Genomic DNA, 20,785 nt, shown 5'->3' with positions numbered 1-20,785 from the left:
TCACTTGGAAGAAATGCATTTCAGTATATATTGCATTTTTATAATCAAAATGGCCCATCTAGGATATCATCAGACCCAGAGCAAGTCTGTTTCTGCTTTGGAGGTAAACCTAACTGCTCCATAGAGGCACTTAACTTCACCTTATTACCGGGACAATCAGCTAATTTTAGTATGATTACACTGGGCCACATGAATGGTGTTTCGCCAGGCATTGTTGCAATACAGGAACGGAGCGAGGCAAGAGATGAGTTCATTCACATGGGCTATGAGTCAACAGAAACAACCTGCTCTTATCTCCAATACCAACCTAAAGTAAAAGAGCATGCCACCTATCCAATGGTACACTATGTCAAATTATTCCTACCTCAAGATAACCCGTTAACTCGAAGAGTCTATTTCAACATTACAGAGTGTCCTTTGGGCTTTGAGGTGTCTTCTAAAACTCGCATGTGTGACTGCAACTATGAACTATCAGCCAGTGGAAGTGAAATACTCTGCGATGCCAGCACAAGCTCTTTCTCTCATAATGGTAGTAAATGGGTTGGATATATGGATGAGAACAACTGCTTTGTAACTTCTACTAACTGCCACCTGAATTACTGCAAAAAGGGTTTTGTCAATTTCACACTTGAAACAAACGATGCTCAATGCGACCTCAATAGAACTGGCTTCCTCTGTGGTCAGTGTGCTGAAGGACACAGCTTAATGCTAGGATCAAACAGGTGTGCCAAGTGTACTAACAACTTTCTGTCCCTTATCATTCTCTTTGCATTCGCTGGAATTGTACTGATTGCATTTATCACTCTACTCAATCTTACAGTTTCCATTGGCACTATTAACGGCCTCATATTTTACGCCAACATTGTCAAAATAAACGAGTTGAATTTCTTCTCAGGTAAACGAGCAACTAAGTATTTCAGTTGGTTCACTTCGTGGATTAATCTTGATTTTGGCATCGAGACCTGCTTCTTTGATGGCATGGCCAGCTACACCAAGATATGGCTTCAGTTTGCTTTCCCTTTCTACTTATGGTTTCTCATGATTTGCATTATCCTTCTCTCCCGTCGCTCCTACAGGATATCAAAGCTCATGGGAAGACACTCGATATCAGTTCTTGCCACTGTACTACTTCTTTCCTTCACAAAGATACTGAGAACATGCATCTTGATATGGCAACTAAGTTCACTCCAGTGTGGGTCACATAGATATTACGTGTGGTCTGTAGATCCAAGCATAAATTATTTCAGCTCAAAACATTTACTAATGTTCCTCTTTGCTTTGATCGTGTTCTTATTCCTTGCCTTTCCCTATACACTGCTCTTATTATTCAGTCCTCTTATCGAGGGATACTTCTCACGCTACAAATGCTGCAGGTATTGGGTCAAACTCAAGCCGCTGTTTGATGCCTATAACGGGCCATATCATGACAAGTGCAGGTACTGGACTGGTCTGCTATTATTGGTGAGATTATTGATGGTTCTGGTATTCTCATTCAATACTGCTGGGGAGAGCCTGACTGTGGCTATTATTGTGATTGTCTGTGGTGTTATGCTATGCATGATAAGCCTTTGCCATGGTCTTTATAGGCACAAGGTCAACACAGTATTGGAATGCTTCTACATCCTCAATTTGATGTTCATTGCCTCCGTTAGTTTGGTCAACTTTCTCGAAATTTTCTCAGTCATGCTGAGCCTTTTTGTATTTCTTGGGATAGTTACCAGTCATCTCCTAGTCCAGCTTAAAATACCAAAGAAAGCAAAGAGACTCTTTAGGAAACTAATCAAGAAGGAAGAAGCCAAAAAGAAGAGACTCCCAATACAAGTTGACCTGTTAGATGACAGAAGAGTTATCAGTCATGATGTTGACACAGAGATAACGACCACGCTTGACTTGCAAGACAGACTAAAGGCCTTCTACAGGGAAGGGAGTGTGTTTGTACGAATGAAGAGGGAAACTCTCATTCGTGATGATGAGCTGTGAAATAAAAAGACTGATTAACAGTTATGCATATAATATGTCCTTAATATTGCCTGTCATTTACATGTATGTAGATCATTACTGTCATTATAACTTAATGTAATTTCCTTTATCATTATTGATGATGCCATATTAGAATGCAAACTTGCCATTGAAAACTCTTAATAAAATTTGCATATAGCCAAAAGCTCGTATACAAATTATGTCACATTAATGACATTACTAATCTAGTTCTAGTCACGTCTATTAAGGTAAACTCACCCAATAGTAAATAAGATTAGGAGTGACACAAATTAGTGGTAGGGAAATCTCTAAACAAGGGAACATTACTAGTAAATTGGGATCAAAGTATGGCACAATTAAAATCAAATTTAGATTATAATGTTTGTTTGTACTAAGAAATCGATCTATAATTAGAAATGGAGTAGTAGACCATACTTTTCGTTCGTAGACAGTTCCGCTAACAAAATAGACAAACATAAAATTTGACTTTGTACGCAACCACATCAAAAAGATTACTCAAATATAAACTAATGAGTGTACTAACAGATACAAGGTGATGATTTAAAAATAAACACACATACAATCACATAGATAGATACATACAGAGAGTAAAAGAAGTCATTTGTCACTGATGAACATTAAAACTGGTCTATCAGGAATCTCTAGATAAGAAAGCAAATCGTCATCGGTGGAAAGGTTGACCGGAGTATCAAACGACTGATAAAAATAAATCAAATTTTGACAAGCCAATGAATCAAAATCGTAATCCTTTGCTTGAGATAGTACAGACTCGTATAAAGAAGTCATGCTTGACCCTGCTGGAACTGATAATAGTTTGCCATTAGAGAGCTGTACCGGTATTTCATCATCATCAGGTCTACTCAGCTGCTTAACTGGTGAAAAAGGCTCAAAAACAACAGTGCCTTGCTTTGCATTGCTAGACTCTCCAATGTCACCGAAACTAGTAAGTTCATAATCATTGGATTCAATCAAACTCAAAAGAGAGGTGTAATCGTTCAGATATTGTCCACGATTCTCTTCAAGCGCACTCAAACGAACCAGTGTATCCCTTGGATACACTTTCCATAATACAAGCACGGGACTTTCGTTGTCGTACTTGCTATCAAAAGAGGGAATTGGAGATAAGAACCCTTCACCGCCACTTATCACAGAGCAGCCACGCCCGTCAACAAACCTCGATAAGAAAGAAACAGGACTAGAGTAAGGACGAATGCTAAGGACTAGCTCACTGTTATGATATACTAGAATATGACCGGATGATAATCCCAACCAAACTGTATCGATGCATGATGTAAGAGCAGTGATGTATCTCTCGCCATTGCCTTGCTTCCCTTCATTCTGTATCTTAATGTCGTACAAATGCTTCGACTCCGCAATATCCCAAACCCTTACTACAGTCGATCCAGTGCTGACGCTGTATAGAACTGGTTCGCATTGAGAAACGTACAAACGGCCGATTTGATTATCCTTGGCATCGCCTCCATCGCTTTTAGTACGAAACGAAGACACAAACTTCATCAAATTCGGATCAAAGATGTAAATACAATCAGAATTAGCTATGAACAGTCGATCCCCCATGCTAGCCAGTCCTGTTATGACTCCCTCAGCAATAAACTTGTGACGCGGTTTGGGCGAGCCTTTCTTCACGTCCGAGGCGTTGACAGGGAAAATAAATAGAAATCCCATCTTCGTACCCAAACAAACCTCAGCCCCTACGCGCTCTATGCAAGTAATGGCGTTACCACTCATCTTTATGTTGTGGACTAGTTTCTTTGTGTTTGAGTCGAATATAGAAATGCAGCCAACATCATCAGGGAGCTGTGTAGAGACCCACACGTTATCGTTGCAGACTTCAATAGCAAGGACCTCAAGTAGTGGACTTTTGACTTTGAAAATCTTAAGTGCATGATTTATAATATCATAAACACTTATACGTAGCTCTTCCTTCCCTTTGTAAAGGGATACCATCCACAAATCAGCAACTATTCCGTTAGCAGACCCACACAAAGAAGGCATGCCTGATGCCTGAACCGGTAACTGCAATCCAGTGATGGACTGAGTGTCTCCTATTAACTGGACACTTACCTGCGACATGAAATGAATCATGGAGTCTAAGCTAGTGCTTAATATTGAGCCACTTTTTAGAATTTTTAATAAATAAAACGGGCTGGCTGATAAGGAAATCTGGGCAAGACTGGTCATGTACTGGCTCCAAAGGTTTAACTTGTTTTTCTCGAGATTATCAAGACTTCCGACTATAAGCTCTTCTCTGTTTCCTGTGGCATTTGTCATGTTTCTTCTAAGAGTCGTGTCCGAGAGAGCTAGTGTACAGTTGGTGACACATTTCTCATCTAAACTCCAGAACTGCAATTCACCTTCATCATCACTGATGCTCTCCACCTACATAAAATAAAGACAATATTATATTAATGAAATATTATTATCATTAAAGATATAATAGTACATACTACATAGAACATACAGATGTCCCACGTTACCTGTGATAGTGCTTTAGCTATTATTAGTCCAATACGATACAGTACAAATGGCTTTGATATCTCTAACTTCTTTGGCAGTTTCATTTGTGAGGGGCTGACCCTCAGTAGAGGAGTCTTGCAGACAACGAGTGCCTGGGACCTGTCAAGACTCAAGGCAAGGAGGCGTCCATCTTGACTAGTGCAGCAAGGAGTATTGTACCTGCCAAGGGAGAGGCTTTTAGATGTTAGCTCTCTTAGTGTCGTCTCAGTCAATCTGTGATACTTAAAAACAAGCACGTTCTGGCCTTTGTACGTCGCTTTGTACATGAGTCTGTACTGCTCAGAAGTAAAGTACTGCATTGAAGATAGATCAGATCTTAGCTCAGTCATTGAATGGGTTGGCTGTATAGAGAGGAATGGTACAACCATTGCCAATGGAACACAATGATTATCAGGACAGGTAATACTACCACTCTGTGTGACAATAGCAGATATAATTTCTGACAATGTGAAAGACTGCATTTGATTGCTCTGACCAGCTATACATGTGGGGCAGACATAAGAGACTTTAGCTTTAGGGAAATGCTCTTCAACTAAAGAGCTGAGCATTTCTAAGCACTGAGCATGGCTATGAAGAGAAGAGTATTTAACGGTTAGTTTGACAGAGCGACTCTCTCTACTTTCTTCCCTGATTTCCTTTATCTCTTCCGTGATAAGGATTCTTTCATCTTCATTGCTCCAGCCTACTCCTTTATCCCAGCAAAAGAGTGTGTCCTCATTTGAGAGACTCCCCCGAGTCCCAGTCGTAAAATCAGACAAAGGAACCACATTATTAATAATAGAAATGAGAGACGTCGTGAAGCTACGAGGAGGCTCAAACAGATAATGCTGTATGTGAGAGAATGAAGAAGAAGAAGAAAAGGGAGGAGACTGGTGTGTCTGTGGATTCTGCTGAAAGAGGTTAGGATTAGCAAACCACATGTCTCTTAGCGCAGATATAAACCCGAAATGAACAAGTGCTGACATTAAAGGTAGGACAGGAACAACTCCATTCGATGCTCTGTCTTGAGTGTCCTCAATCCGACAAATGTACTCCTCAATGTCTTTGTAATGGAATATGCCGTTGTACTTGGGATGACAGTAATCCATGACTAGCTGGGCTCTGCTGTACAGCCAGTCCGGGTCCATGTAATAGCTGTCTTGTAAATTATTAGTAATCTCAATGGAAGGGACAGGAGTAGATAGAGTGCTTTTACAGCCAGTCCCTGAGTACTTGAGCAGACAACCGACTTGATTTAAAAACTGAGATATGGTCTCAAGCTCGTCGTGACTCCTGACTTCGTTGTCTTTGAGGTTACTCACAAGTTTCTCTATTTCCTCGTACGTCAGTACCGGAGGCTTTGCGTTCTGACTAGCCTGTCGACTGTACTCCTCCACTTCTCCCTTGAGGCCCAGCCCAGAGAGAAGGACACGCCTCCCCATGTACGGGAGCCCGTCGGTGTTTCGTAGTCTTCCCGAAAGGTCAAAGATTGCATCACGGACTTTGTCCATGTTTTGAATGTTCCCTGTGGCTAGGGAAACTGTTTCGATGATGGGCCTAGCGAAAATGAGCTTTTTCGAATATCCTGAAATCAAATCCGATAGTTGTGACTTTGCCTTCTCAGGAATAAAAGGGTCGGTGATTGTGTCCAAGTGAGTTCCCACAAAGAGAACACATGATGGTAGGCTATGCTTAGAAATGGCATCAAGTCTTTGTTGCAGGAGATGGAAGTCACTTGCGAGGTCGTTCAAATTGAATACAATCAGATAAAGAGCAAAGGGAGTGTAGAGCAGCTCTTCCATGCTATGTCTGTCTCTGTTCGACTTTACGTCCCAAATAATAAACTCATACTCCTTACCCTCGCTTGATTTCTTATATAGCCAGTTACTTAGAGACACGCCTCCTTTATTGGGAGGTGTGGCCTCGTACGAACTAGGAAGAGAGTCTCGTAACTGAGTCACAAGCGAGGTTTTTCCAGCTCCAGGGACTCCAGTAACGACCATCTTCATCTCATAGAGTTTCCGAGAGTTATCAAGCTGAGACTGAAGGTATGTCATGGCCCCTTCAGTAGAACACTCTTTCAGCTGCCGGTCTGATATTTCAAGGCCTTCCATTCGTAAGTCCTCAAGATTATCGAGCGTGGAGACCCAGAGAGGGAGAGATTTTATGCCGTTGTGGCTTATGTTGAGGTACGAGAGCTGGTCGAGGTTTTTGATGACGTTTGGGACTTTTTGGAACTTATTTGAGCTAAGGTCGAGATGGGTTAGCTCTACTCCATGTTCAAGGGAAGGAAGGGCTGAGAGTTGGTTATTGGAGAGATTTAATGACCAGAGATAGGGGAGGTGGAGCAAGGCAGAGCTTATCTGTGATATACTGTTGGAGCTTAAATCCAGAACTCTCAACTAGAAGAAGGGGAGAGGAAGAAAAAGAAATAAATAAAGACATAAAAAGTGTCATTTTCATATTCATCTTAACAGCAATACTTTAGGACTGAGCAGACAAAAATAAAACATTTGACCACCGTCACAAAATACATCCATTCAAAGCTGAAATAACTGACAGCTGCTACACAAACAACAATCATACTTTCATAAACTTACATTTTCTAGTGCTCCAAAGCTGTCCCCAATAAAAGTCAGCTCGTTCCGTGCAAGACTTAAACTTCTAACTGACGATATGCACCGAAGGACATATAAGTCATCAACACAATCATCATAGACGTCAAGGCCACTCCAATCAATTTCAAGTCCCCTACCGACTCTAGTGTGTATCAGTAGCTCACGATAAATACGATGATCAAATATGACCTTTGCAAGCTTGAGAACTGCCCCTGTGGGGACTTGCTGAGCTGCCGCTTTGACCTCTTGCGCTAGTCCTGATTTTGATGAAGTATTATATAAATTCTTGAGTAGCTCGAGGTTTCCTGTGACAACCGAGTGTGCTATTTTTAGTAACGCCGTCGATTTGTGTTTCTTGTGCTTTTCGGCTTCTTTGATGACTGGGGGAAGGAGGGAGAATGCTTTGGGAAGCAGCTGCTCAATTGTGTGGAGTAATTCGAGTCTAGCAGCAACCATAAGGCCATCTAGTAGCAGAGCCTCTCTATCATTAGCTGGTATGTCATCTATAAGAAAATATATAATAATAGTTAGGACTCTACTCCCTAAGGTATATATTATTATCAGCAAATGACTAAGAGAAAATTCTCATTTCTATAACTTTTTTGAGCTGGTTCCGATCAAAGTTGGATTTTTTTTAAATTTAAAGTTACTCAAAAATTGGACAAAATTCCCTGTACTACAGTACAGGGACTTAGGTCAAAAATGGCCAGGAGAGATTTTTCCATTTTTATAATTTTTCCTGATACATATACATGTTCTTATGCTGTGTAGCAAGTTTGAGCTGATTTTGATCAAATTTGAATTTTTTATGAATTTTTAAAGTTGCTCAAAAATTGAACCAAAGTCCCTGTACTACAGTACAGGGTCTTTGGCCAAATTTCACCAAAAATGACTAGGAGAGATTTCTCCATTTCTATATTTTTTCTAATACATATGCATGTCCTTATGTTGTGCATTAACTTTGAGCTGATTACAATCAACGCTGAATTTTTAAATGATTTTAAAAAGTTATCCCAACCAGATATCAAGTTAATTAAAGGGTTAAAAATTAACACTGTATCACTGTCACTCATTCGCACTGCATCATTGTCATTATTAAGTATCTTACTGTCCTCTCCAGTCATGACTCGAAGAAATGGACCATCTCTTGTCTGATAGCAGTCAATAGCTGATGCTTGATGACTGAGTAAGAACAGCTGGCAGTTTTTGTGACCAGCTTCGCTAGCTAAATAAAGCGGGGTCACTGCTCCGTTTGCTGTTGCATTTATATTAGCTCCTTTGGATAACAGGAAAGCCACAACTTCGACGTGTCCATTCCTTGCTGCCTCGTGTAATGGAGTAGCCCCCTCAGGTCCTTTCTGTTCCAACTGGTCATTGAAGCGGTTCCAGTATTCCTTGATATTCTTCAGGTCTCCTTTAACGCACAAGGGGCGAAGATCGAAATATCCCGGCCCGCTGAGAACCTTTGCTAAGCCTGCCATCCCTCTTGTGTTAACTTTGCAAAAAAATTAATGGGCCATGCCTATTTCTGAGCCACGCCTTTTTTCCACTTGCAACAAAAAGGTGTGGCTGGGTAAAGTTTCCTTGACAACAAAACACATGGAGAAGGAGCTCCTCTTCCCGGGACAGTAACATCAAAGGACTATCATGGGAGACAAGAACGTAGCACAGTCTAGAGCTGCTTACAGGGAGTGCAATCAGGTAGTCCAGGAGGAAATATGGAAAGAGAATGTAAAAAAGGAAGAGGTGGCTGCCAAAAAATGGTAAGACTTAAGAAGCTTGCTCAGTGTGCAACTTTGTGTCTCTTTGTGCAGGGAAAAGAATTGGGGGTTCATGGCAGAGCTTGACTTAAAGGTAAGTTATAGAACACCATGCATGCTTTTAAATCAATATTGCAAGCATCCTAAGAACACACTAAAGCTTCACTTTCAATATAAACTGCCTAGCAGCACCGTTTACCTGGGTGTCATCATTAGCTAATGTGCCAGCTAGTTTGCACTCAGTGAGTTAATGAGCTCTTTCTCTTCTTGCAGGGAAATCCAGTGAAGAGAAGAGAGCCTCCAAAGAGTGGCGGCTCATTTTACAAGAAGAGTGGGCTACCTGTTACTACTAGTCAGACGTATGGGATGCAGTCAAGGAGCACTCCTTTTATAATGAAAATTGAAAGACTTGGAAGTCACCACAAAAGAAAAACTGACGTTGGTACAATCTTTTACTAGCAAATCTAATTCTAAATGTGTTTTCAAACCTGCATGAAATGATATTTTTAAAAAAGAAATTTTCTGACTTATTATGTGTATTTAGTGTACAAAGAATCATGTACTGATGAATTATTTTCCTAATATATCCTACTAGTGCCACCATTTATTCTTGGTAGCACTACAAAGGATTTCTTGTAGTAAACAGTAAAGCTCAGATGTCATATAAATGACTTTAATCACATTCCACAAGAACTTAGTAATGCAATATATCACCATAAGGAAAGAGGAAATGAAACAACATCTACCAATGGGTTACTAAATTGGATTTTTAAAAAGTGCTACATGATAATAATCTACTTGCAATTGAGAGGTAATAATACTAAGTAATTTTAGTAATAAACACTAAAGTCCATTTTCATTATTGCTGTCCTTGTTTTGTTTTCATGGCCACAAGAAACTGAGAGACAATTTTATTCATCCAAGACCTTCCTCTTGGATAGACACCCTCTATAAACCCAAAGTGTCCACCATGACGCGTTAAGAGTAGAACTGTGTTAGGATTCGATTCAAATTCTAAAATTGGGATAGCTAAAAAGACAAAGCAGAATAGTAATAAAACTAATCAATGTTTATTTACTAACTGTGTGCTGGAGCAAAAGGATCATCCATTGACGATACAGCAAGATATGGTACTTGGATATCACTCAGCTGTGTGTCTATACTGCACTGCCTGTGGTACTGTTGTACTGATTCAAATCCCCAGGTTGGAACTGTCATCTCTTTATTAAAGTCACTCAATCGCCTTGTCTGAATAATAAGTTTTAAGTCAGTATATTATGTATAAATATAGTTTACCCTTAAAACTCTTGAAATATCAACATTAGGATTTTGAGAAATTATGGCAGCATTCCTAGTTATAGCAAAATTTTAAAATTAACATGATCGGTTATTATTATATGAAAACAATTGGCTCCAATGTTAACTGTTTTAATCAATGGTCTGGGACTGATGCCAAAAATATTATTAACAAGAAAGTGACATAATGCAAGTATGGTTGGCCTTACTTTTGAACAATGTCCTTTAGTCCATCTACCAGAGTCTCCACATACACTTTCCTGTTGATCCAAACTCCTTCAAGAGTTGGTATCGTGTCCTCAATGTTCCAGCATGCAGAGAAGGCCACACAAGCATTGATCTTGCTCTCAGACCCAGCACTGTTTAGATACTTGGTTAAAATCATACTACATTAGCAAAAACAGATTGTAAAAAGGAGATTTCCCATTAGCAAATTAACATCATGGTTAATGCTCTAATGGTTTATCTTTGTTATCATAACGTGCTAAAAGCATTAGCTCTGAAGTGTAGAATGCACCCAATAATGTGCCCTGCCTTACCTTCCAAGGGAGACACCAATGGCAACAATTGGTACAAGAGGATAACGGGTCTGTATAACATCAAGAACAGCTTCAATGTCTTCGTTAGTCACTGCAACTAGTCGAGGGGATTTAAGCGGCATGTTAGCCATTCCTCTGTGATTGAAGACAACGCAGTGGTAGCCTTGATAAAGGCCATCATGAACAAAGTGTGATACATAGTTCAGCGAAGAATCACCTGCAAAACATAAAATCATGTCATAGTACACTAAATCATGGGTATATCAAAGACCAGCCCTTGTATCGTATGAAAATAATCAATCGTAATATCATAAATATCAGATTCCCAAAGTACAAACTATAGAGACCTGTTATTCCTGGTACGATCAGCATTACAGGTTTATGTTGCAACATGGCGGAATCATCTTTCTTCTGCTTGCTCCAATCGAGGGCAAGTTCTCCACCATCAGGCAAAGTAACAATCTCCCTGTAGAATGCAAACAGTAATTATCACGAGAAGTGCATTTTAGCATAGCTACCTGTCAAACTCGATCGGAATGCACTGCTGGAATAAAGCTCTGATAATTGTAGTCCCGTGATAATGCCAGGCCCATATCGTGGGTCTATAGGACTGGGATAGAACAGGACAGTGAGTTAGTAGATAGTCCTTGAGGCCACCTCGTCCACCATACACCAAAGGGCGACGATCAACAACAAGGTAATACCATAGGAGGTTAAGGACGGCGGCCACAGTGAGCAGGGTAGGGAAGGGATGCTGGTCAATGTAAAACTGGAGAGATGAGGCCATGCTTCCTATAACAGAAGACATAATGGCCGATGTGTATTGATGACTGCCGGGAAGAGCGACTCTCAAAAAGAAAACAGGAAGATGAGAGCTTGATTTGTGTATACGGTAAAAGACGCAGAGTGTGGATTCGGAATATTAATGAGAAACGCCTCCAGCACACCACCCACGCATTATAAATGAGATTTAAAGGCAATAAAAATAATAATTAGATTTTATATCTATTATGTATTGTACAAGTTATTTCATGGCAAGCAGAAACTCAAAGAAGACTTTATTCATCCAAGACCTTCCTCTTGGATAAACACCCTCTATAAATCCAAAGTGTCCACCATGACGTGTCAGCACTAGAACTGTGTTAGGATTCGATTCAAAAGCATCTATTGGTATACCTATAAAAAAATTAAAGCATAATCGCACATGCTACAAAGTGATGCATGAACGAATAACATCATTAAAATATGCTAAAATTAGTAGAATGCTCCATACTGGAGTTAAAGTATGCCTCTCACTTACATTCTGTAGGAGAAAATGGATCGTCCATTGCCATTACGCAGATGAAAGGTACTTGTATGTTTTTTACTTTATCATGTATACAGGATTCTTCGTAATACTGTTCGCATGATTCGTAGCCATTGGAAGGAGCTGTCAGTGCATCATCAAACTCTGTGAATGTCTTGGCCTTAAATAAAAGAGAGAAAATGCAATAATAATAATAATTGAATAAGCAATGATAATTACATTCATAGCTCTCTCTATGTTAACTGATGGATGTTTTGCTAATTCTGTTACATTCCTTAAGAAAGAGTGACAAATTTAATATGCACTATTGTCCTTTTACTCGTACTTTCTGACAACGTTCCTCAACCTTCCCAGTAAAAAGTTGACGTATAAGAGCCTGTTAATAGTCTTTTCTTCAACCGAATGTCTTGACAGTTCAACGTCCCAAGGAGTAGATATAGTCATGCATGAGGATATCTTACTCCTGCCTCCAGCACAGTGAAGATAATTGGTCAGTATTATCCTATATAGAATGACAAAGGCTCAAACAGTATTGTTAATGATGCAGACATTGTAAATTCTAATGCTGCTTTAGTTAAAATTTTGTTAAATTTCTCCTTACCCTCCTAGTGACACCCCCAGTGCAATGATTGATGCATTAGGATAGGATTTATTAATAGCATCAATGACAGCTTCAAGATCACGCGTATTATTAGCAGAAACCATGCAAGGAGATGTAAGTGGTATATTGCCCATTCCTCTTTGATTGAAGACAACGCATATATGACCAGCCTCAAGGCCATCCTGGACAAAGTGCTGCACGTAATTTATACTGGAGTCACCTAGTTCAAGTATTATAATGTAAGTATTATGTATTTAGCTGAACATGGTATCTGTATTATTATTTTAATGTCTTATAGCTATAATTTCTTACCACTTAATCCTGGTATTATCAATAGTACTGTGTTATCGATAGTGTCTGCCCTTTTAGCCCAATCTAATCCGATTTGACCTCCATCAGGTAAATGTAGCATCTGCCTACAACATTACAAATATACAAGTAGGTACAAAACGCAGTGAAACTATAGCTAAATTTTTTAAAATGCTCATAACTTGAAAAATATTTCTCGGAATCAGCTCAAACTTTCTACACAGCATAAGGACATCAATATGTATCAAAAAATGTAATAAAATTTGGGGGTGATTTTGGAGCCATTTTTTGGAAAAAACCATGGGCTATAGCCTTGGGTATTTTTCAAAAATTTGCTCGTTTTAAAAAATGCTCATAACTCGAAAAATATTTGTTGGAATCAGCTCAAACTTTCTATATAGCATAAGGACATCAATATGTATCAAAAAATGTAATAAAAATTGGGGGTGATTTTGAAGCCATTTTTTGGAAAAAACTATGGGCTATAGCCTTGGGCATTTTTCAAAAATTGGCTCGTTTTTAAAAATGCCCATAACTCGAAAAATATTTGTCGGAATCAGCTCAAACTTTCTATGTAGCATAAGGACATCAATATGTATCAAAAAATGTAATAAAAATTGGGGGTGATTTTGAAGCCATTTTTTGGAAAAAACTATGGGCTATAGCCTTGGGCATTTTTCAAAAATCGGCTTGTTTTTAAAAATGCTCATAACTCGAAAAATATTTGTCGGAATCAACTCAAACTTTCTACATGGCATAATGACATCAATATGTATCAAAAAATATAGCAAACATCTGAGGTAATTCCAGGGCCAATTTTTGGAAAAAATCATACCCTTTGCTTTTCTCCAAGGAAATGCTCATAACTCCAAAAAATTTGCTCAAAATTACCTTAAACTTTCTATATAACATTAAAACATGTATGTGTATACATATATGTATATATATATATTATATATATGCTAGTTATTAATTATAATTAATTAACCTATTATATTGAATTGGTAACAGTTTCTGAATGAGTGGGCGTATAATAGTAGTCCCATGATAGTGCCACGCCCATATTGTGGGTCTGTATGGCTGAGACAATGAACGACACTGAGAGAGGAGATGGTCTCTCAGTCTGTCTCTACCACCGTAAAGCAAAGGACGACGAACTACTACAAAATGATACCATGAGAAATAAACAGCTGTCAGTATTGTCCCTATAATTAGAACTGGGTGATTATATACGGTACTGGTGAGGCTGCTGCAGCTAGGGGAGGGAGTAGGGTCTTGAAAACTCATGGTTTTGTGAGAGCTGAGCTGTCGATGTCCAGGTGGAGAGAGGGAGTGGCTGGTTGCTGCAAGCCAATAACCCCACCTATTGTTTATACAACTCCGTATACTAACTCAGTATTTTTTAACAACGTGGAGTCATGTGGAGACAAATCACGTGATGTTGTAGGCGTGGCCAAGGCGTGGTTTACTGCAAAATGGAGTTTTATGAAAAAGCTAAAGATTTGCTCTCCAAAAATCAACTAGAAGAATGCCACGAGGCATTGAATAAACTAATTGATAGTAGAAATAGCTTATCTTCAAATAGTCTGTCTCTCCAGGTACTAGCAGACGCTTATAACACAAGAGGACATATAAAATACTTATGGGTTGACTTTGATGCAGCCATTTTGGACTATTCCGAGGCTATTCAGTGTGATCCTTCATTGGCTGTTGCTTATTACAACAGAGGACAGATTCATTATAGGATGGGTAAGTATTAACGCTAATAAAACTCTTGAATAATGATGATACCGTTTAGCATTCATTTAATATTAAAAGTTTTATAGATCATTTTGTGTAATTTATTTTTATTCTTAGGTCGTTACAGTTTAGCTGAGGTTGATCTCCTCCAGGCTTTAAAACTAAAGCCAGACTTTACGGATGCCGCTTTAAATCTCCGCCAAGTACAGAAAGATATTGCAAGTGGTCACAAATTTAACGTATAAAAACTAAGAATAATAAATGAAATGTGCATATCTAATTGTCTCTATTTTATGTTGTGTTTTTTTTACTACAACCTATGTACTACAAATCTATTGAGCTATAATGCTTTATATCTCTAATTATTTTTTCTACAAAACTGTCTGTGCTTTGGTGTCTTTATCATCATCTTTTATTAAATCTAATATCGCTCCTAACTGCATGTTAAAGACATCCATTGACTTAGTGAGTGTGTCTTCGCTGAGATCCTTCTTTTCTGCTTCTTGCTTATCCTCCATTTTAGATTCTTCTTTCTTTACATCTTCCTCTGGTTTTCTTTCAGCACCCTCTTTTCCTTCCCCTTCCCTATTGCTTTGCTTTTCATCTCCCATTGTTTGCTTTGGACTCACCTCTTGCTTAGTGCTTCCATCTGTTACATCAACAATGCCTAATGGTGTTGGATTATTTTCAATTGGATTATTTTCAATACCAGATGTGTCCACTGTTGTCGACTCTTTGGAAGAACAATTAGTGTCATCACTGCCAGAAGTTTGAGCATCTGCAGTTGTTTTTGCTTCCACGTTGATTATTGAGCTTTCAATAATAATGGAGACTTCTAGACCTCCTGTTTCTTGTTGTTTAGACTCACTAGTGTCTTTAGGCTCATCTTTTGCATCATCTTTCTTTTCTTCTTTCTTTTCTTCATCCGTATTTTCATTGTCTTCTCCCGTTATCAATGCTTGAGTCTCAAGATCTGTAACTGGCTCAGATTCCATTATAATGACTCCTGGTATGCCTTCTCCAAACTCACCAGTTGCACCTGCTTTAAGCTCAGTCTCCTCTGCATCTTCTTTGTCTTCTTTGTTGTCAAGTTTTGACAAATTTTTGAATGTAGTGAATTCAATTTTACTATCGTAGCGAGATGGCAAACTATAATAGAAATTATAGCAAATAAAAGTGATGTGTTTATATACGAGTAGCTTACTCAATGTATTTTAAGTCCTGTATTCCACAATCGTGAGCTATTTTATAAAAAAATAAAAATTAAAAGTGTATTAATTATTTCTTACCTATTACAAACTTGTATGCCTTCATTTTTGACTTCCAACTCCTAATCCGGATACATAGTATCAAACAGAAAATGCAGGCACAGCACATCAGCATTAACAATGCTAGTCCTGGCGGCCAGTAGTATATAAGTGGCTCTTCAATGAGATCAGTCAATTGAAATGTTGGCTGCACTGTGACTGATGATGGTGATGTACTTTGTGAACTTGTGTGTTGTGTTGTAGACTCATATACCGAAGTGAAAACTACTGCTGATAAAGAAATTGTTGAAGTTGTAGCTAATGAACTGGGAATTGATGGACCGATCAGTATTGATGATGATTTACTCTGCAAACTTGTGTGTTGTATTGTAGACTCAGAACTTAGATTTACCACCGAAGTGAAAACAACTGTTGATGAAGAAATTGTTAAAGTTGTATCTGATAAGCTGGGACTGATTGAATCTGTTGATGTTAGAATCATAGTTGATGATGAAACTCTGGTGGTATTTGTAATAGTACAATTGCTCTCATTGGATAGTAAGATACATGAATCAGTTAAGCTATAACAATAGTCATCTTTATTAGAGTCATTTAGTAGAAGCTCACATGAACTAAAACTACATGATTCACTTAAAAGAGTACAGTTACTATCACTGCCCTCATTATCCGCTTCTCTACAGGTCTCGTCATCAGAGACAGTAATATTGCTGATCCTAGCAGTAGATCTATTGTTGTTATTTGAAATGGGCTTGAGTATGCAATTACCACTTTCCTCACCAGCGTTAAAGCAAATCTGATAGACAAGAAATACAGCAACAATAATTGAACTGGACCTCATTTTAGTCTTTCTTTTTTAAAAATAAGTATCACTACAAACATTTTTATAATACGTTTTCAGCCACACCTAGTACCTTGTAAATCTAAGGGTGTGGCTAATACACTTGTCAAGAGCATGTCCCAGTATCAGAGTGTTGTATGTGAGCTGATACTGGAGGAATCATTTGGTGAGCTAGTGAAAGAGGTTGGGAGTTACCTGCTGAGAAATGGTGGACAAAAACTAAAGGATCTAGTGAAAGGATTAAAAAAGAAAAAATCAGATGTATGAAAAATAATAATTAAAATATTGCTCCACCCCTCTCTCCTTAAAGGTCATAAAATCTCTTATAGTTCTAATTCAGCATTCCCTAGTATCATGTATCAGTCATAAATCAGCTACCATATATCGCATGATGACCAGTAACATATTATGCAGAGGCATGTTCCCACAATATGCAGTGACTGGTAGGGAATTGTCCGGAGAGATTGGGGAGGCAATAATTGAGGATTTTATACTAAATGGACATTCTTGTATGAGTGAAGTAAGTAAAGGGAGGAGCATCGTTATAAAATTAATAGTAATATAGATATAGTGTGGGCAGGAAATTGGAAAACAATTAATTTAATAATAGAATGGCCTTAAATTGATTTGTCATTTTGTTTTTAGGTAATTACTCGTGTTGTTCTCAAATTAAGTGATACCAATCAAGACATTAAAGAACTTAAATTAGCGGAAGACGTCAAAAACCATTTCGTTAACTTGGTAGACATGCGTCTGCTTCAAAGAGTCGCTTTAGCACCTTCAAAAGAACTAGGGATGACCACACCCTCTCACTCGTTATCACCTCAAGATAAATACGTCATTCCTGTAGAATTAGGAGGTGTGGTTTATCATTGTCACATGATTCTCACATGATAGTTTAATTTGTAGCATCTGATATTGTGGCTGCTTGTAGTGCAAGGAAGAGAGGGAGGGCTTCACCTGATGAAGGGGAACTACCTCCTTCAAAAAAATCAAAAAGGTACAATGAAAACTATCATTATTATTTTTTAATTTTTTATGTACATTATAATATTGACAGTGATGAGCAGGGTAAAGATGTAAGTAAACATTATTTATTATTTATTTATTATTATTTATTTATTGTAGCCTTTGCCACCCGATGCTACGGTCTTATGGTACATTGATTTTCAACAGTTTCAGTGTCACTACAGAGATCAGGTATACTATATGATGCAGTGACAGCTGCTCTTATTTGAATTTTGGGATTATGTTTATCAAAACATTTTGTGATTCATACATTGTTTTTTAAACACATATACACACACTGTAGGCTATTGTTGCTGGAGTTAATAACAGAATCGATCCAGTAGGTTTTAATATACATATACATACACACGTACATGTACATGTATCATAATCTAATTGGTTATTCTTAATAGATTGCAGCTGGTGTAATGAAATGTCTTCTCTCACTTTCCACACAAGACGTTGACCCAAATTCGTATCCAATAGTTGGACCAGAGATATTTCTATTACGTCTTAAAGACACTCTGCCACAGTATTTATCACTGACTGATACTGATCTTGAGCAATACTTAACAGTACTTACTGAAGATGGGGTGAGGGGTGATACTGGGGGTGAATTTAGAGCAAAATTAGATGTTTTAGACACTCCCAAATAAGTGTAATTTGGAGTCAATTTTTGAGAAAAATGATACATGTAATTTATTTCTTGTTAGTTTATAGAAAAGGTTGGAGAAGCTTCAAGTGGTTCATATCACATAAGTAAGTACCTATGTGTTTTTTAAAATACTTAACTACTTAAATGTAACAGATTTTAAGAAGTGTTCTGAAATCCTTTGTCAGTCCCAGCTGGAACTAGTTGTCAGAGAGAGATTTAATGACAAGCACTTGAGATTGTTTCGTCTTCTTTGTCTCAAGAAACGTCTAGAACAAAAGCAAATCTCAGACATGGCCCTCATCCCCAACAAGAAAGCTAAAGAGATCCTGTATTCCTTATTAGCTGAGAACTTTATAACATTACAAGTGAGAAATGAGTTTTGATAACATGCAGTGGGTAAAGTAAAGTCCTCAATATTGTGAGCAACATGTTCTGCTGATTCCGATCAAAATTGGATTTTTATGAATATTTGAAGTTGCTCCATAATCTGGCCAAAGAATCTGTACTATTATAGTACAGGGTATTTAATAAGAACTGTTTAGAAGAGAATATTGCAGCCATAAGCAGTAGGTGTACTTTTATGACATCTTTCATTTACAGGAGGTCCCACGATCAAACGACTATGCTCCCTCTCGTACTTTTCACTTATTTTCTATTGAACTGAACACAACTACAAGAATAGTCCTTCAGAGATGCTATAAAGTATCACATGACTGTCACATGACATTAATTGTGTGTAACTATTATTAATTTAGGCACTCGGTAATTTGATGACATGTCGCAAAGAAGAAGGCTCAAAGAACAAGTATATGAATCCTCTTTCTCTCCTGTGTATTGTATTTTTGATGCTGTTTCTTCTCTTCTCAGGAGATTACTTGAAAAGTACAAGTTGTGGTTAAGGCAACAAGAAGCTTTTCAAAACGAAGAGGAACCGATTGAAATAGAAGAAGCTTTGACTCCAACCGAGAGAGAAATGACTGAAAATGTCATGAAAAAAATTGCAAAGTATGTGTAATCATTGTAGATATTATAGATGCTAATTGCTTGTGTAAAAAGTTTGAGCTCATTCCGATAACAAATGGATTTTTTAAATTTTTTGAAGCATGCAATTTGTGGGGAACTAAGGGTAAGTGTAGTTTAGTATAATAAAGATTATTGTTAATTTTATACACCACTTTTATTAGTGTTCTTCTTTTATAGGCTGGAAGCAAGTGAGTTGCAGCTGATGGAGAGTCTTCTAACTTTTGAAGAATATTTAAAATTTGTTTCATAGTTCTAAAAAATAGTTTAAATACCTTTCACAGGCTATGATTTTCATTAGATATAATAATCCAGATAAAATATCTCTTCGCAGGACAAGGGCGTGTCTACTCAAATTTCAAAATGTCGCGACGCGTTCCTCCGCCTCCTCCAACGCTACAGCAACAAAGACACTCATCATCAGCTAATGCTCACTACAGCCTTCCACCTCCTCCATTTCCTGATACTACACCAGCTCAGTCTGTAAGCTTTGCAAAGAATGAGCTCTCCTTTATTAAAAATCCACCAGAGGAAATTTCCATTGAGTGTCCAATATGTCTGAGTGTCATGCTAACTAGCTCTTCTCTGACAAGTTGCTGTGGCCATCATTTCTGCAACTCTTGTATAAGCAGGGTGAAGGGAGCCTGCCCTCATTGCAGAGAAAAGTCCTACCAAACAATGCCAGATAAAGACAGGATCCGTATAATACAAGGCCTGAAAGTGGCCTGCAGCAATAATGAAGCAGGCTGCAGTTGGGAAGGAGATCTGAAAGATTTATGCTCCCATATTGACAGAGGCACAAGAGAGGGAGAGTGTCAATTTGAAACTGTTCAATGCCATTATCCACAATGTGGTGTTAAGAAGATCAGAAGAGAACTTGATGATCATGAAAGTAATGAATGTCCATATAGACCTCACAAGTGTCAGTATTGTGGTGTTTCATATCCCCAAGCAGTTTCTTCTGAACATTACGAGTCATGTATCAAGTATCCTATAGCTTGTCCTAATGGTTGTGAGCTGATCCTACCTCGTGAAGATTTGTCCTCACATTTATTGACCTGCTCTCTTCAACCTGTTGACTGTGAGCTGCAGTGGGCAGGTTGTACTGTTAGACCATTGCGTAAAGATGTTAGACAGCATCTTGTTGATAATCTGCATGAGCATTTTTCCCTCCTGGCTGTTGCTTGTGGTGTATTGAAGGAAGAGAATAAAGAATTAAGAAATGAAATAAACAAACTAAATATCTCTGAAATATAATATTACTGTACACTATAGATACTTCATATCTACACTATACTATGTTGTTCCA

General features: G+C 38.2%; 8 protein-coding genes across 9 annotated transcripts; 4 read left to right on the top strand and 4 right to left on the bottom strand.

Annotated features, from left to right (window-relative positions):
* Positions 1 to 2,461: 2,461 nt before the first annotated feature.
* On the bottom strand, positions 2,462 to 8,661 carry LOC109581007 (leucine-rich repeat serine/threonine-protein kinase 1-like). The gene is made up of 4 exons (XM_019994712.1): positions 8,245 to 8,661; positions 7,119 to 7,639; positions 4,500 to 6,920; positions 2,462 to 4,401 (listed from the first exon to the last, which is right to left on the bottom strand). The coding sequence occupies exons 1-4, from the start codon at positions 8,615 to 8,617 to the stop codon at positions 2,599 to 2,601; spliced, it is 5,118 nt and encodes a 1,705-aa protein (XP_019850271.1). The 5' UTR covers positions 8,618 to 8,661; the 3' UTR covers positions 2,462 to 2,598.
* Positions 8,662 to 8,700: 39 nt separating this feature from the next.
* Positions 8,701 to 9,463, top strand: LOC100637202 (uncharacterized). Its single transcript, XM_003385360.3, has 3 exons — positions 8,701 to 8,899; positions 8,951 to 8,990; positions 9,170 to 9,463. The coding sequence occupies exons 1-3, from the start codon at positions 8,784 to 8,786 to the stop codon at positions 9,353 to 9,355; spliced, it is 342 nt and encodes a 113-aa protein (XP_003385408.1). The 5' UTR covers positions 8,701 to 8,783; the 3' UTR covers positions 9,356 to 9,463.
* A 127-nt stretch (positions 9,464 to 9,590) lies between these two features.
* On the bottom strand, positions 9,591 to 11,634 carry LOC100637076 (phospholipase ABHD3-like). Its single transcript, XM_003385359.3, has 7 exons — positions 11,250 to 11,634; positions 11,079 to 11,197; positions 10,732 to 10,948; positions 10,402 to 10,578; positions 10,193 to 10,247; positions 9,979 to 10,144; positions 9,591 to 9,925 (listed from the first exon to the last, which is right to left on the bottom strand). The coding sequence occupies exons 1-7, from the start codon at positions 11,537 to 11,539 to the stop codon at positions 9,756 to 9,758; spliced, it is 1,194 nt and encodes a 397-aa protein (XP_003385407.1). The 5' UTR covers positions 11,540 to 11,634; the 3' UTR covers positions 9,591 to 9,755.
* Positions 11,635 to 11,638: 4 nt separating this feature from the next.
* On the bottom strand, positions 11,639 to 14,283 carry LOC105312190 (phospholipase ABHD3-like). Its single transcript, XM_019994716.1, has 7 exons — positions 13,936 to 14,283; positions 12,951 to 13,054; positions 12,639 to 12,858; positions 12,363 to 12,539; positions 12,257 to 12,311; positions 12,032 to 12,197; positions 11,639 to 11,907 (listed from the first exon to the last, which is right to left on the bottom strand). The coding sequence occupies exons 1-7, from the start codon at positions 14,232 to 14,234 to the stop codon at positions 11,756 to 11,758; spliced, it is 1,173 nt and encodes a 390-aa protein (XP_019850275.1). The 5' UTR covers positions 14,235 to 14,283; the 3' UTR covers positions 11,639 to 11,755.
* Positions 14,284 to 14,327: 44 nt separating this feature from the next.
* On the top strand, positions 14,328 to 15,018 carry LOC100634931 (tetratricopeptide repeat protein 32-like). The gene is made up of 2 exons (XM_003385342.3): positions 14,328 to 14,696; positions 14,805 to 15,018. The coding sequence occupies exons 1-2, from the start codon at positions 14,423 to 14,425 to the stop codon at positions 14,930 to 14,932; spliced, it is 402 nt and encodes a 133-aa protein (XP_003385390.1). The 5' UTR covers positions 14,328 to 14,422; the 3' UTR covers positions 14,933 to 15,018.
* LOC109581008 (uncharacterized) lies at positions 14,904 to 16,815 on the bottom strand. 2 transcript variants are annotated; one of them, XM_019994714.1, is made up of 4 exons: positions 15,977 to 16,815; positions 15,892 to 15,928; positions 15,397 to 15,836; positions 14,904 to 15,354 (listed from the first exon to the last, which is right to left on the bottom strand). In XM_019994714.1, the coding sequence occupies exons 1-4, from the start codon at positions 16,791 to 16,793 to the stop codon at positions 15,059 to 15,061; spliced, it is 1,590 nt and encodes a 529-aa protein (XP_019850273.1). In that variant the 5' UTR covers positions 16,794 to 16,815; the 3' UTR covers positions 14,904 to 15,058. The 2 variants fall into 2 exon arrangements, with proteins under 2 accessions (XP_019850273.1, XP_019850272.1); XM_019994713.1 differs by having other exon boundaries at positions 14,904 to 15,836; positions 15,977 to 16,814.
* A 34-nt stretch (positions 16,816 to 16,849) lies between these two features.
* On the top strand, positions 16,850 to 19,776 carry LOC100634806 (DNA-directed RNA polymerase III subunit RPC3-like). Its single transcript, XM_003385341.3, has 14 exons — positions 16,850 to 17,054; positions 17,104 to 17,313; positions 17,439 to 17,652; positions 17,703 to 17,793; positions 17,854 to 17,872; positions 17,922 to 17,993; positions 18,106 to 18,141; positions 18,215 to 18,394; positions 18,515 to 18,560; positions 18,610 to 18,821; positions 19,057 to 19,158; positions 19,212 to 19,261; positions 19,324 to 19,461; positions 19,657 to 19,776. Exons 1-14 carry the CDS (start codon positions 16,908 to 16,910, stop codon positions 19,727 to 19,729), a joined length of 1,590 nt encoding a protein of 529 aa, XP_003385389.1. The 5' UTR covers positions 16,850 to 16,907; the 3' UTR covers positions 19,730 to 19,776.
* Positions 19,777 to 19,839: 63 nt separating this feature from the next.
* Positions 19,840 to 20,733, top strand: LOC105312189 (TNF receptor-associated factor 5-like). Its single transcript, XM_011404648.1, has one exon. It carries the CDS (start codon positions 19,840 to 19,842, stop codon positions 20,731 to 20,733), a length of 894 nt encoding a protein of 297 aa, XP_011402950.1.
* Positions 20,734 to 20,785: the final 52 nt, after the last annotated feature.

The sequence above is a fragment of the Amphimedon queenslandica genome, unplaced genomic scaffold, assembly GCF_000090795.2.
Source record: "Amphimedon queenslandica unplaced genomic scaffold, v1.1 AMPQUscaffold_13467, whole genome shotgun sequence".
Lineage (NCBI taxonomy): Eukaryota > Metazoa > Porifera > Demospongiae > Haplosclerida > Niphatidae > Amphimedon > Amphimedon queenslandica.
This window is presented reverse-complemented; position numbering and strand designations above follow the sequence as displayed.